The sequence below is a fragment of the Equus quagga genome, chromosome 1 (genome assembly GCF_021613505.1).
Source record: "Equus quagga isolate Etosha38 chromosome 1, UCLA_HA_Equagga_1.0, whole genome shotgun sequence".
In the NCBI taxonomy this organism is placed as follows: domain Eukaryota; kingdom Metazoa; phylum Chordata; class Mammalia; order Perissodactyla; family Equidae; genus Equus; species Equus quagga.
In genome coordinates, this window is record NC_060267.1 from 86,106,190 (window position 1) to 86,122,192 (window position 16,003).

At 42.9% G+C, this 16,003-nt stretch overlaps 1 protein-coding gene across 1 annotated transcript in view; it reads right to left on the reverse strand.

Annotated features, from left to right (window-relative positions):
• Positions 1–16,003, reverse strand: part of PSMB7 (proteasome 20S subunit beta 7) — a 56,268-nt gene that overhangs the window by 28,013 nt on the left and 12,252 nt on the right. Inside the window, exon 6 of the mRNA XM_046685534.1 lies at positions 996–1,054. Coding sequence (XP_046541490.1) covers positions 996–1,054 — 59 coding nt within the window. The remainder of the gene's footprint in view (positions 1–995; positions 1,055–16,003) is intronic.

A 16,003-nucleotide genomic window follows, 5' to 3' on the forward strand; every position in this document is an offset into this window, starting at 1 on the left:
ATTCCCAGAGACATCCACTGGTATCTAAACAAAGCAATACTGCAAAGGTAGAAACGGCAGAAACCTACATATTAAGGAATAGGGTAAACCACTCATAAACAGCCTACTAATGGGTGAAAACAAGTTGATACTCCTTGTCAAAAAGTTAACATCTATCAAAAAACCAAGAGCAGATGATGAAGGCTGCCTTCAGGACTTACGTTCCTACAAGCTGGTTTAGTGTAAGGATAAAGCACAGTGGAGGAACAATGTGGTACCACGAAGTATCCAAGCACACTGAACATTCTTTGAAAGTGACAGTGGAAGACTTGTGGGCTTGTTCTTGGAAAGCTGGGGTGAGGGGGAGAGGGGGTGCTTAATGGGGGGGTGCAGCTATCATTAAAGCAGACTTAGGTGAAATGTCCTTCAGAAGATACCACCCTCCCCTATCACCACAGAAAATATAATAAAAGAATCTCTTATATTTGAGACAGTAAATCCATCACACTCTGAGAACAGTCCACTACACACATGATCTTCTCCCCATCTTCTACCAGATGCAGAACAATCTACAGGGATTTTTAAAACTGCCCTCATTTTCAGGCCAGGTTGGCATGACACGCAAAGACATACACAGTTTCTCTATTCTTAGTGAGAAAACAAAAAAAAGTGTCATTTTCAGATATCGTGACACAGAAATCTTAATGCACAAGAAAACATTCTACATTGCAGCAGCTTCACAGCCAAGAAGATTCCCAGACAGCCCAAAGGCCAGAGCAAAAAGGTGAATAGTGCTGGCTCCTCAAGCGTGAGGGAGGGCAACACGCAGGGCCACTCTAAAACGAAGCTTTCCCGAGCAACCAGCCTTCTCAGCAAACACAGCATCTGGGCCAAGAGCATGCCGACTAACAACAGGGCTGCACAAGCTTTGGGGGCATCGGCAATCGACCTGTAAATGTCCACCACACAACCGGAAAAATACGTGAAAGAGAAGAAAACTGCAGGGACTTACATACCTCCATATCTGGCCTAAACTTATCTTCAAACACAGCCATTGCTGCCAAGGAGCCAGAACCTGTAAGGAAAAGATGAATTTTTAGTGTATTTACCAACTTCCAGCTTCTCCATCTCAAGTTTACCTCAGGGCAGTAAAAATGGCAAAACGCGCCCAATGCCACATTCAAGTACAGTGTAAATATTAATCCTACAGGGCCACACAAACCAGGTAAACACTGCTCTTCAAAAGCCTGCAGTCACACTTACCACTATCTCAGGTAAACCTGGAAGTGGCCCTACTTCACTACTGACAGGAGTAATTGTAAATTATTCACAATAAAATGCTGAAGCATGAAAATGCAGTGATGGAGAATCTGTATTTTTTCAAGAAGTGAATGCCACATAATTTCATGTATCCTATGCTCAGAGTCTTGTGCTCCACAACTGTGCCTTGGCAGGCTGCTGGGTATAGTGCTAAATACCAAGCCAGTTAGAAAGAATAGATTGTTTTAATGAGCTGGCCCTGGTAGAGTCACCTTGACACGTGGGGAAGAAACTACAGCACCAGCAATGGTAATAGGACCGCGCGCCGCAGCCACCAGCTTATTCCAGCTACAACTGTAAAACACTTTATTGTGTGGCATTTATTTCGAGCTATTATTTTTAGTTTGTACTTTGAAGAGTAAAGCTGAGTAGACAAAATGACAAAGAAACAAAAATTTATTATCACAATAGCAAATGGCTGAAAGGTTATGCTGCATAGATATTAACAGATAGCAAATTTCTCCCTACAAAAGTCAGAGGTAAAGGCATTACAAGTTAGTACGGGCTCCCTTTGAATGGAGGTAAAAGGCAGCTCAGCACTATTTGAACATTTAAACTTGCTTTGTTCAGAAAGCAGAGAACCTTTAGAAAACCATCATCTTGTCTTTACAGAGTCCTGGCAATATTTCAGGATACTCTACTTTTGGAGAGAGGATAGAGTTCCCCACAATTTTTTACTCCAATTAGAAGATTTTTTGGCATTTATTACTTTTTAACTTGTTTTGCATAACACTATCTATTTAGCTGGGTCACAGAGAAAACCATATTTTCTATTTAAAATGATTTGTGTACATCGCTTGACCACCTCAATGGTTTAGCAAAGGAAAAAGGCAGCGATTAAACAGTTTCAAATGAGGTGTCCTGCTGATTTTATCAAGTCTGCTGAATGTATAATGAAAAAGGAGAAGCTGACAGCAACGCTGCATTGAGAAAATACAGACTACCTTATCTGAACCATTTAAGGAGGTCCAATTATAGATCAAATTTAAAGGGTAGAAACAGCAGATTTACAGACACAAATCAATGAACATGGTAATCCCGATGAATATGACAGATACTCCTGTTAAGGAACATTGCTGCGGTTGAGGATCATTACCTTCACAGCACCGGATACATCATATCCAAAGCAGTGGGAAGCGTCGAGTGTAGACCAGCATTACAAGCAATGACTATTCATTTAGGCTTTGGGAGCAAAAGGCAACCCCCCATTTTCCATTCTCACAATTTTTTCTCCTTAAAAAAAACGGGGGGGATCTAAAAGGATAATAAAAGGCCTTCGGAATGGAGACAGAAATTAAACAGATATAAAACTAGTGCACCCAAATGAAACTAGCATATATGCAAGAGCAAATTCACCAAAACCAAACCTCTGAATTTCACAGTAAACGTGTCCTTGAAAATCTGGAAAGAGGGTCAAATTCCACCAAGATTTTGTGGGTTACGAGTTTACTCTGAGATTGAAGGGTCAAGGGGAAAAAGTAACCTAAGTTTCTGTGTTAAGGCACAGAGGAGACCAGTCTCGGACTTACTAGCTTAGTAGTAGTGGTTTTGCGTGGAAAACAAAGGGCGGCTGTCAAAAAGAAACAAGAAAATTGCAAATAAGGAAATCTCAGAAAACAATACTTCTAGATACAAAATACTTCTGCAGAGCACCGAACGGCAGGCTTGCCTTTTCCAACCTGGTCCAACAACATCCCTGCGCAGAGCCCAAGGGTAAACACCCAGAAGCCCAAAATAGATATTCAAAAAGGACAGGGGAAGGGCGGGTATTTACCAAAAAGCTAACAACTTTGTGGAAAACTGTAATCAATTTGTGTAAAAGGGGGAAAAAAGCTTAGCTTAAAGGCACTTTTCCTTAAAAGTTACTAGCCCTGTTTTTTTTTTCCTGGGCCATCCTTTCTTTGACAGTTGCACAGTAAATTAATTTTACTCTGATTTTTGCTGGGCACATATTTCCTTCTGCTTAGCTTCATCCAATATTTTAAGAAAAGAAAAATATCTCCCTCATGATAATAATAATTCTTCCATTATCAAAAACCTTTTTTCCTGCTTAGAAACAACACAGCAAATAAAATTTCTATAAATGGAAATTACATACTAAATCCAGAATCTCAGAACAAAAAGTGTCTATCCAATGTGGGGACGCTTCTTACATTATCAGAGACAGATTTTTTTTTTCCTTTTTCTCCCCAAAGCCCCCCAGTACATAGTTGCATATTCTTAGTTGTGGGTCCTTCTAGTTGTGGCATGTGGGACGCCACCTCAGCACGGCCTGATGAGTGGTGCCATGTCCACGTCCAGGATTCAAATCAGCGAAACCCTGAGCTGCCGCAGAGGAGCACATGAACTCAACCACTCGGCCATGGGGCCGGCCCCCTTTATTTTTTTTTAAATATTTTTTTTCCATGATTTTTTTTTTTTAAGAGTTGGAAGATTTAGGAGAGATAAACATAGAAAGGACACTGGGGCCCTTATTTCATGGTATTTCTGCTGCCCTTTTTACACCACACCCCCCAACACACACTCTCCAACCTATACGTGCACACACATGTGCATGCACACATACACACAGCTGAGAAGGTTTCTGGAAAGCAGGAGCTTGGGAAACTGCCTGATTCTGCTTCCCCTAAAGTCAAAGATAAGCAAATTCCAAATAAACTTGAAAAGAAGGAGAAATTCAACATTCAAAACAATTTCTAAATCACTTGCAAACTAGCTCCTGCTCCCAGCTTTTTAGGAAAAGGAGGACTTTGGCGCCCCCTTTTCAGAAATCACAGAAGTGCTGGGAGATGGATACAACTGACTTTGTCAACAGGTTTCTAGGAAACTCTGAATGTGTGTCTGCTATTTAGAAACTGAAGTAAGAATTTCAAATATGCCTGCAATCGCCCAAAGTGGCAAGACAATAGATGCAAATCGTCACATAATCTCAAGGTAAAGCAACCGCAGGAAGAAACGAAGAGCCGGCCATTAAAAAGAAAAAAGATGGTAAGCTCAATGAGACCAGTGTTCTTTAATAATTTCATTCAAGTCTCCTAGATTTTGTTCCAACGCCACTTAAAACTATATCTAATAAATCATCAGAAAAATGTCATGCTGGTACAGCAGCTATGTGACCTACAGAAAGTTTAAATATTATATCTCATTTTCCCCATAAACCATAATAATGTCCTGAGACATTCCATTCTTTCAGCACTGACTGACCTAACCTGGCACTCTCATACTCAAAACCAAGGCAAAAATCCTTTGAAGGAACATTTACCCTGGTTTTCTATTCCAAAAACAATGTCACCTTAGACAATTAGTCAGAACTGTCTGGTTTCCCATTAAGGAATAAATGAAGAGAAAAACCAGGCAACACACCTGACACTCCACCAACACCAAAGTGACAGTAATTTCCTAAATGCCCATACCATTTCAAGCTTATCTCACCTTGGCACATGGTAATCCCTTTGGCCCCCTGACAGTCTAGAGAACTCCAAGCCACCCTTCGAACCCCAGCTGAGAGATCCCTTCTTCCCAGAAGCCTCCCTTGACCACCACATCCCCACGAGAGTTTATCATTCTCATCTCTGCAACTTGTCCATCCTTTCACATCGGCATCCGCCATGCCTAGCAGTCTCTGGCACACAGCGAGCACTAAACAGAATTTGTTGCATTAAGCTGGGCTGATTTGAGTACAACTGTTCAAATGGAGGAGCTGAGAAAACTCTGAGCTGGCCATGAAGGAGTAGTAACAGCAGTAAATGCCTTGATAAAACGTAAAAGAATATTTATTGCCTGATTTACCATACTGGGATGAATATAAGACAAACTCAAACGTAAAGCAAGTTCAATTTTCAAAAAGAAAAAAAGGCTTTAAGCCCACAAAACCATGTCCTATTATACGTGCTAGTCTGGTCCAAACCTCTGCAATATCACAGGAGTGAAATGCCCTCCTTGGATTTCTGCATTCCACTACAGAGGCTCTCCGTCTCATCAGTAGTTTCCATGCAGCTGCTCCTTAGCAACCTCCACCAAGAAGGCCTTTTTCAGCCCACCCACAGTTACTAAGTAGCCAGTGTTGCTTCCAGAACAAAGCTCTTTAAAACAGGAAAACGAGGTACAATTCAGTGACCAACAGTTAGAGAGAGAACTGTGCAAGACATAAGATGGCTACTTAGTTACCCACTAACCTACCTCCTGCATCTGCTGTCCTCCCCCAGGCTCACCCATGCCACCCCCCGACACACACACCCCACCCCTGCTCAACCACTCCTGCCCCCCAACCACCCAGCAGCCAGGCTGAGAGAAACAGGGATGCGGAAGGAGTCACAACTCAGTCCTCCTGCACCCCCAGGGCCACAAACTGCTCTGCACTCCCCGATCCACGGCAGCCACCCAGGTGGCTGGCCCTGGTGGCCCCTGTTTGGCGCTATTATTAAAAGAATCCTCCTACAACAGATGCCCCTATGGGGTCCCAGAAAGAGAGACTGCTCCCCATCTCTGACTGTCAGGGCCTGACTCACTCACAGATGTTTCAGATGCCACTGCGGGTCACCCACACTGCTGACCTCCAGGAGAAGGGAGTCCCAGGCGCGAATGCCACGAGGAGCCACATCTCCAGCCAATCTTTTAAAATAAGGCCAGTGGTTTAAAAAAAAATGACTAACTCTGGTAAACAATGTAACATACAAGCCCTGAAGCTCAGAAAATATGTGCAACATGCAGAACATTAATAACTAAAAAGGGCTCACAGATAAACACCACCAATATACCAACAGAGAAAAGGGACACAGAAGTTTACAAAAGAGAAAAGGGAGAGGCCTATCCACATTTAGGAACACTGTTCAAGTTCACTAGTAATCAAAGAATATGAATTGAAATTAAATAACCCTTTTTTTTTGCATTTTAGATTAGGAAAGATTAAAAAGAATAATACCCAGTGCTGACAGAGATTAGTCAAAGGGGCACTCTACCACACTTGCAGAAGCAAAACTGGATAGAATTTTTCTAATGGGCAATTTAGAAACATCCATCAGAAAGCGTAAAGCCACACATACCCACCACCCAGCAAGTCTACTGAGAGAGTATTTCAAAGAAATAAACAGACAAGTACCCAAGTTATGTATATAAAAAGATCATTATTTAGAAAAGAAAAAAACTGGAGGTACATGTTAAGATCCAACAAACAGGAGATCCAGAAAATAAACAATAAAATACTACACATACGGTCATTAGACATGACAGTATTTTTTTGGCAATGGAAAGATGTCCATGATATAATACTTAGTGAGGGGAAAACATGTTCCAAAGCAATATTAACAGATATGCTTAGACAATACATATTATACAAAACTGGAAGAACATAAATCAAAGTATTATGCTTATTTCTGGGTGGTGCTATTTTCTTTGTGTTTACTTATATTTCTTATTTTTCTTCAAAGACCATGCATTACTTGCAATTTTTTAAGGTATAAGAAGCTTGGAGAAAATAAGAACTCGATATCATGAAGGGATGGGGAAAAAAAAAGCAAAAAGACCAAGTCCTTGCCAGCTGTCACGGTTTCGCTGTGTAACAGCAGCAACACGCAGCTTATTCCTGAAATTTGTATAGAGGGGCCTGAAGGTCAATCCATGCACGAGTCAATAGTCCCAAGGAACGACAGCAATCCATCATCACAGACAGACAAACACACCCCGTCTCTCTACCACTGTCCTTAGCAGGGCTTCCTGAGGACGGTCTTCAAGGTAAAATCATCTTCATAATGAAGCCCTTTGAGCATTTCAGCGCCAAGCCAGGTCCCACCTCTTCAGAGGTCTACTCTGTGGCGAACAAATTACTAAAAGGACCACAACAGTATATGCGGTGCTGAAGAAACGCCAAAGCGCGCTGGCACGGGTTCTGTCTGCTCTCCAGCCGTGGCAGGCAGGAGCAGTGCCCTACAAAAGGGAGACTGACTTTCAGAGATAAGGAATTTGCCCAGAGCACACAGCCAGGGAGGAGCAAATCTGGGAATCTGAACCGAGATCACTCTGAATTTAAAGTGTCCCACATTCCTTCCATGCCACCTTGTTGCCTCTTAAATAGCAAAGCCAAATGCTTCAAATCAAGATTAGCAAGTAAGCTTATGTAAGCATGGAAGCAGCTATATTTTCTTAGCTCCTCAGCCCAAAAAAGCAGGCTTTCTACCTTGCTTTTTCTTCAGATTTCAGCAGAACGATTACCACACATCTGGATATGGTTAATTTGTGTTGTTTTGCTAGGAAATTCAAATGAGACTGGGATTTTAGCTACACGTTTTAAATGATTAAACAGATGCTATTCATTGTTTAGCAATGCCACTCAAGTTTCTGTCCTCAGTACTCATTTTAAAATAGCCCCATTCAAAAAAAAAACCCAGTGAACTTTGTCTCCATTTTCTAAAACTGCTGAAGCTGTTTCGGATCTTAGCTTATCAGCATTAGGAGTACGATTTGACCCTAACTTTTCCTAAGAGAACAATTCAACTCAGGATACAATTTTAAATGTATTAAGAAAATTTTACTATCTAAGATATTGCTTTTACTTGCTACATATATTTTAAAACATCTGCATTAATATGGCTTGAGGATAGTGGGGGTTTTTTTAAAACATGAAACGTTATTTTTATAAAGTTCATTAAAGTACTAAATCAAACTCAGCAATTCTAGAATCTCCATTATTAGAGACGCTGAAGAAACAATAAGACTGAAACAATCTTCTAAAACTTGCTGCTCTAAGCGAAACTCTAGGAAAGATCTGAAAGCCAGCAGGTAGAAACGTGCTTTGTCTAGTAAGGTCTACGCTCACAAACTCTCACACTGGGGAAGGGGAAAACATTTACTGAGGGTCTTTTAGGTCCTGAACCCTGAACTCAAGTGATGTAGGTATTTCCACATCTTACAGACAAGAAAACTGAGGCTTGGCTAGTTCAAGGCAATACAGTCAGTAAGAAGTGGTACCAAGATTCACACTAGGGCTTGCAGCTCTTAAGCCCATGCAACTTTCCAAAGGGCAAAATCCTACTCATTCCTTCAAACCAACCACCCCAGGTGCCCACCAGCTGGCAAGCTCTGGGAACACACAGCTGCACAGGAGGCAGCACAGCTCTGGCGCCTCCTCACTGCTTCCGCCAGCACGTCACTGAGGGCCTCGGAGCCCAGCGTGGCCACCAGACTGCTCCAGGAGGCACCATCACAATGTCAAGCACAATGCCCACGCTGCCCCTGAAACTGCGTGGTGTAGCAGCCCCACCGCCCTAGCTTCCTCCCTCCTACGAAGGGGATGAGGACAGAACGTATCTTCCTCAGAGGGTGGCCAGGGGAGTGGAGTGAGATGACACACAGCGAGAATGCCTGGCACATAGTGAAACCCCAGTAAAAGCAAGCTAGTTCAAGGTCCCCATCCTCCAGGAGCTATTTTATACAATCAATTTCAACAAGTTCCAGGGTTGGTAGCTTTACCGGAAACAGCAGTGTTCAAACTTTCTTCTCTCAAAGTCATGAGGTTCTGAAAGGCAGCAGGAAATGGATTTCTCCTGCTTTTCCCCAAATCAATTTAACCAGATCTTTCAGGAAAAAAGCCGCTCCTTCTGCTAAGGCGGGGCCCACTGTAAGCACCCAAGGACCTTTGTGCCACTGTGGCCTGCCAAGGCGGAAGACATCTGCAGCGATACAGGAGTAACACACAGAACTTTCTAATCCATCAGTGTCAGCTCTCCCTGACAGAGTGCTTACTCACACTTGCTCATTGTTACTCAACCAGCCACTCGTCCTGGGTAAAATTTGGTGCTTTCCACAGACTTAAGGATCAGGAATATTTTTCACTCCATTCCTGTCTACAAGGCCTAGTCTCCTGGTATTGGTACTTGCTCTGTAGGCCAACACTGCCAGTGTTTGAAGAGCTGATTTATGAATATAAAACAATGCTGGTGCCAGGGGACCACATTCAGCCACTAGAGAGCAGTGGAGCACCTCTCATCGCTGGGGAAAGTTCAGACCCCGACTAGTAATGGTTTAATTGTATGCATGCATTTCATTAGAAGTCTTGGCCAAAGCTTGGAGGCGAGGCAGGCCAAAGCAATCAGACAATCCTGCATGGGTTGCTGAAATCCAGATTTGTCCTTTGTCAGCATAAACAGTTTAATTTGATGTTTTCACTCCTGAGTAAGCACTGAGTATTACATTTAAACCCTCGTGAGGGGGAAGAATGCTTCCTTTTCATCAGTAAATGTACCTCAATGTCAGAGTCTACCTTTTATTCCCAATGAATAAAAAAATATACATTCCATTTAATATGCTTAGAAATAGATCTTTAAAGCATCCAATGACATTTTCACTCAAAAACTAATTTCTCAAAAAATGCAGCTCCTTTTCTAAACGTGATGTAGTCAAAAAGAAGTTAAATTTTACTCTAAGTAAATAATTTAAAATGTCACTTGGAAGGGAACAGGGATTTTTCTTATAACTGCAACTGCAACTCTCATTGACCTGACAGGCTATAAACACTTAGTCTTAAGAAAGGCTAACAATCAGGGCAGCCAGGCCTGAAAAATGAAAGGTTTTATTTCATTAACGTGTTTTAATGAAATGCCACAAGGTATGAGGATAGAAAATTGTTCTCCTTCAAATAGAGGAGTCACCTAACGCAAGGTTTAGCGCATGAAATGGAGGATGAAGATTACCCCAGACTAGGTCTCTCTTAATCAGCCCCCATGAGTAGCCCCGTCAGGAAACAGCCGCTCTCACTCAGCACTGCCGAGCATGGGCGCTCTTCTCCTTCCTGCTGCAGGAGCTCAAGGCAGTCCGAGCTGACAGGTCTTTCAAAGGCGTCCTTTACTCCGGTCCACATTTCAAAATAACTTCCCAAATTACAAGTTACTCCACTTTGCAGGTCTTTTCCAAGTTTTCATGTCCCTTAGAACTCTCAAGGACAAAGGACCAGAAAGTTCAATATTATAAAACACACCTAGCCTTAATCAAAAGTAAAGGTGTATCTTGTCCACAGAGCCTGTGTACAAATAGAAATTCTACTTCCTGAAAAACATGCGCAAAGCACTGTTACACATATTTTCTCACTTAGAACTAGATGGTATTTTCTAGATGACAAAAAACTCTGTCCAGAGAAGTAAAGGAACCTACCCAAAGTCACACAGCTAGTAATGGCAGATCTGGTTAACAACAAATCCCTAGTTCTAGGAACTGCCCAGTGAAAAGTCTTCCGATGCATGAAATGACTTTCCACTTAGTCTGTCCAATAAGACAGTAAAAGACCACCAAGCACTAGGTTATGACTATAAAGGCACTTTTCTGCAGCAGGGCCAGTTCTGGTCCAATTCTGAAACAAGAGCAGGTAAAGATGAATTCGTTAACCTCGCTCTCTCTGAAGTGGGGTTTAAATCAAAGGACTTAAAATGCGAGCACTGCATTTAGCTGTTCTGAAAAGTACTCCTGGCAAGGGCTTTCACTTGGTTGTAGACTAAGAACTGAACTCAAGCCAGAGATGACTTCATGGTAAAACGCCAGAACAGAAAGAACAGGAGGAATAGCACCCTACACATTAATTCAATACCACACATTTTACCTACAAGGAATATTTAATATTTTGTAAGCAGAATTAAGAATAAAGTCCACTCTAATTAGAACAGATTAAGAACTGGCAAGGGCTGGCTGTATTACATTCCCTGTAACAACATGATGAATTTTAGAAGTAAATATTTTCTCACTTCCTAACGTAACGGCACCATCTATTGGCTTAGTACCATCTTTGCAGCAACCAGGAATCAAGATGCATAATCCAACTTTCATGGGCTTTCGGTTCCCAGTTGTTTAATTCCTGGCATTCTAGGAATGCCACTATTCCAAGAACAGTGGCATAAATTTTAAGATATGAAATCCATGCATTGCACATTTTAAATCTTCTGAAATGGATCTTACTTATATTAATCAAAGCAGGAAAAACTGCCAGAGAAATCTTAGTACACAGAACTGGGCACAGAGAACATATTTGCACTAAAATTATCAAAACACCATGCACTAAACATCTAGGCTGTGCTCCAGACGAAGATCTCTACATCCAGTATCTCACTGCCCATGGGACAGCTTCTTAAAGCCTCACTTTACAGAAGAAAGCAATGCTCACAGTCAAAAGCTAATAAACGTTGCACTTAGATTTGAACCCCACTGGACTCCAAAGACCAGCTCTTTTCCCTATCCCACACTCCCTCAAATATGGCGCCCAGAGAACAAAGTCACAGAAAAAGCAGAGAGTGCTTTACAGAGCGTGTTCACATACATTATGACACTGCAGCATCCCAACGACCCTGTGACCCTCCCAAGTCAAAAAATCCACTTCTTTCTAGAAATGAGGAGTTTGAGGTTCAGTTAGGTGACTAGCCCTGGTCAAGCAGGGCAGGGACCGAAGCCAGGGCTTCCATCTCTTTTTCTAGGATTCTAGCTTATATCTCAGGTGGTTATGGAAAAGTCAGTTTCGAGTGGTCCCTGGTTACATGGACAAAGCTCCCAGCAAAATGGGGTCTCCTCCACTGCACTGCCCCTGACTACAGAGAACAGAGGCCCAAACTCACTCCAGTACTGATGGAGACATATGCTTGTGGATACCCTGCACACAGTCACCCGGCCCACAGGAGTCAGGAGAAAGAGTTTCCAGCAACACTGGAGCTCTGTAGTCCATACGCCCTCTGAAAAGGCTTTTATGTAGGCCTATGAACTAATCCAGTGCTGCTGAGTTCACACCTGATTCAAGAGCTGAAAATGAATGGGGAAGAAACATTTACCTCGTAGCGCACTAATTTGATCCAGCACAAGAAAATTTTCAAAATTGAGTCATGTGGAGATATCACAACGTCTGTCTACACAAAGGTTGCACTTCAGTGTAAAAATACGGAGAAAACGGCAGGTCTGAACTCCCTACCGATGTTTGTATGTTCCAACTTAATTCCAATGCTCTTTTTTGACCACAAGGCGAGACATCGGGTATGTTTACTACTCTGTCCCAGATCTTTTCAATTGCTAGGGGGCTCTGTAAAGTGGGACTCAGAGTAATTAGGAAACAGTATCACCAGTTTATCTGGAGATGGAATTTTACCTGGATGGCCCTGGCAGTGACCCCAAGTGCTCCCTGATGGTGCATACCAATGTTTATTCCTTAAGTTAGTATTCCTAAATTGTCCAAGGGCCTCATTTCCAGGAATGTCATGCTTGAAATTTTATTCATATTAATTCTCTATGTGAATAAGTGGGCAAAAATAAAAATTTTATATACTTTGCCAATGCTGCTACAAGGAACACTGCCAAAATAATAGCAAAAGATGGTCCCCAAGCTTCTCCTGACACTACTTCAGTGTGTCTAATAAAGAAAAGCTGGCAAGTTAAAAGAATAAGTTAATTAATCTGAGAATTAAGAGAATCCACATTTTGTCTATAGAAAATAAAACTATAATCCTTTTCCCTTAATAAATAAAACCCAAAGAATCCTGCCCAGCTTTCACTAATCACACTAATCAATCACCTGCAGTCTCTTGCAAACCATTCTCTTAAAAAAGAAATAATTAAATGAAACCAGAGGCTCTTTCTTCTTTTTTGAGAATGGACCAAATCACATCTGGTCTTGACCACATGCCACACATCACTCACAGCAATAACATAGCCAAGGGGAAAAAGTCACAGAGACCGGGTTCCCATCCCAGATCACACACCTCCTGGCTGTGTGACCTTAGCATACTCTCTGAGCCTCAATTTCCTCATCCGTAAGACAGGGATGACAGTACCCACATCACAGCGTTGAAGAGATGAAATCACTAAAGCATCTCCCAGCAGCTCTGGACGAACACTGCTATCATGAGGGCCAACAGCACGTCCCCACCAAAGGTTTTAGGACAGAAGCTGTCCAAGGGCCACAGCACAAGGAGTTTGATACATTCCTCTCCCAAGTAAACCCTCAGGAAGGGGAGCTCTCAGAGAGGAGGCTCCTGGACCCCGCGCTCAATGAGCTGCGCCAGCGTGTTAAAGATGTGCAAGACAAGACAGGTGTCTTCGATTCAACGTAAATTAAGAGTAGCCTTCAGGCGCCTGGCTAGTCGCCAATACAGGCCCCTGGGTAGACAAAATTTAGACACCCTTGTCTTATGGGTAATTCGTAGCTTCCAGCTCTTACAGTCAAACCACTCAGAAAAAAATATTAATTACAAAGTTTTGTTTTTGTTTCTTATAATTTAACTAAAACATGAGAATTTACATGAAATATTCATTTCTCACTTATGCCACACTTACAGAAAGCCTCAATCCCACAGTGAAAGCTAATATTCCACGGGAGCATTTCATTTAGGAGGGCCTTCTCGTTTACCTGCAGTTTGAGATTTGGTTTGTAGCTCACCCAAAATAAATAACATGAATTAAAACAAAATCCACCAAACGTTGGCAATTCTGGGGTTCTGTCTCAATATCCAGCTCCCTACCCCCTCAAAAAAAAGGAAAGAAAGGAAAACAACAACAACAACCAGAAGCCAGGAGAACACCCTCATTAGGAAGGAAGGCAGCCTGCGCAGCCATGACTGCAGGAGAAGATGCAGGCAGGCCCTGTTCAAAGCGGACAAGGCTGACAGAAGGACAAAGGCAGAGCTGGGGCAGTACAAACACTGAATGTATTTTACCTTCTTTGGTAAAGGGCTCCTCTTCACAGTGGACTTGAATTGGAAAGAAACAAAAGCTAAAAACCATGTTGTCTTGGCGTGGTAGAATTGGGTACAATTTTTAAAAATTTCCCTTGATGCTATGAAGCTGCTTCAGTAAATACCGTGTTTAATATGCAGGATAGGAAATCTGTACATAGAGCAGTCAAAAATACGCAAAACAAATAAATGCCCTTCAAGAATTTGTATAAATATTTTTAGTATTCAGAAGCAAGGCTTAATGCCTTAATGAAGTTAACATCTGTACGACGATAAAATCAAAGCAGCTGTGTTGTGCTGGGGTTTGCCTGAGCTGGACGGCAAGGGTTCAAACTCCAGCTTTGCCACTGACAGGCAGGGCAATGATAAGCAAGTTACTAAATCTAAGTTTCAGGTTTCACATCAATAAAATAGCAACGACAGCATCCCTTAATATTGTGATAGCACCAAGAGACTCTGGCAAAGAGACACTCCATAATGTGCTTTAAGTTCAAAATATTATTAAGCTTTAAAAAAAAAATAGGCCTAGCACATATGCAATGCTTTGTGCTATTCTGAGGCCACACAAATGAAATGCAATCTAATTCTAGGGGTATTGTAAACTGTTAGTTCACCAAAAATAAAACAGCAGTTAAGTTTTAGACATTCTTCGGTACAAGCAAGTTGGGGAATCAGAAAATTAATTTACCATCCACTATTAACTGAGTCACACAGGACTCTGTGAGACTCTGGGAATAAGACTCAGATTCTACTCTCAGAGATCTCACAGTTTCACAGGGGGAGGGACAAGGACTGGGGAAAGCGGAATCCTGGGATCATGTTTCATGCCAGTGCCCTGAGAGGGACTTGCTAACTCAGCCTGGGGCAGTCACACAGGAATGGCTTCTGGGCTAGACCTCGGATGATGAGTACGAATGCTCCTGGGAGAAAAGGCATTTCTGAGAGAAGGCAGCATTGCAGCTGTGGGTGTGAAAGCTTGCTCGGGGGCCTGCTGCCACAAAGGCCTAGGCTGCAAGCGGAGGAAGGAAATGAAACAGGGAAAGGGTCTAGCGCCCGAGTGGAAGGGAGGAGGCCCAAGGTGGAGGAGTTACTGCAACCCTGCGGTCAAGAGCCAGGACGGGGCTGGCACTGAGGAAGACAGGCGAGGACGGATGACACACAGACCAGTCATCTGGTCTAAGGGTTGGCTGGTTTCTCTGAGTGCTCTCTGTAATGACAATGGCCATCCCTACTGCCACTGGACCCGTCCGCACCCTCCACATTTCTGGCCAGAGGCCATCTCCCAATCTGCCCCAGACTCCCCAGGCCAATCTTCCTGCCTAGAGTTGTCAGACAGCTGGAACAAGCCAATCTGATCCTAGCACTCCCTGGCTTGAAAACATTTGATGTGAACCTCCAGAACAAAATCGAAACAACACAGCCTGTACCATCAGGATGGTCTCCGGCCTAGCGTTCCCGCCCGGCCTCTGCTCCACCCTCCTGAACTCCATATGCCTTCATCCCTCCACGTCTTTGCTTCCACTGCGCCCCATGCATGGAACACTCCCCTCACCCACTGCACTTACCTTACTCAGCCGGCAAACTCTGGCCTTTCAGTTCCTTAACCAAGTGGGTCCCTTGTGCACCACAGGGCTTGGGAAGTCTTTCCCTTGGGGGTAGGGAGTGGGACAGCAAATTCCGGCCTAATTCCTACTTACTGTTCAGGTCTCACCTTATGTGTCACTTTTCCCCATCTTTCACCTATCACACTGGCAAGAATACCCAGTGCTGGTGAGGTTGTAAGAGAAAGACATTCTCATATTCTCTTCATAGGAAGATCAACTAGTGCAATCTTTTTAGAGGGCAATTTGGCAATAGCTCTCAAAAGGTAAAACGCACTGTATGGCCATCTGTCACCTTCTTGGGCTGCCCAGCAGCTGTACTTCCTTCCTACGTCTGGGGAACCCCACCACCCTATGAGTGGGTGACTGAGCTTCACCAGTCAGAAGTATCCACCCTTTCCTGTAAGGAACTCA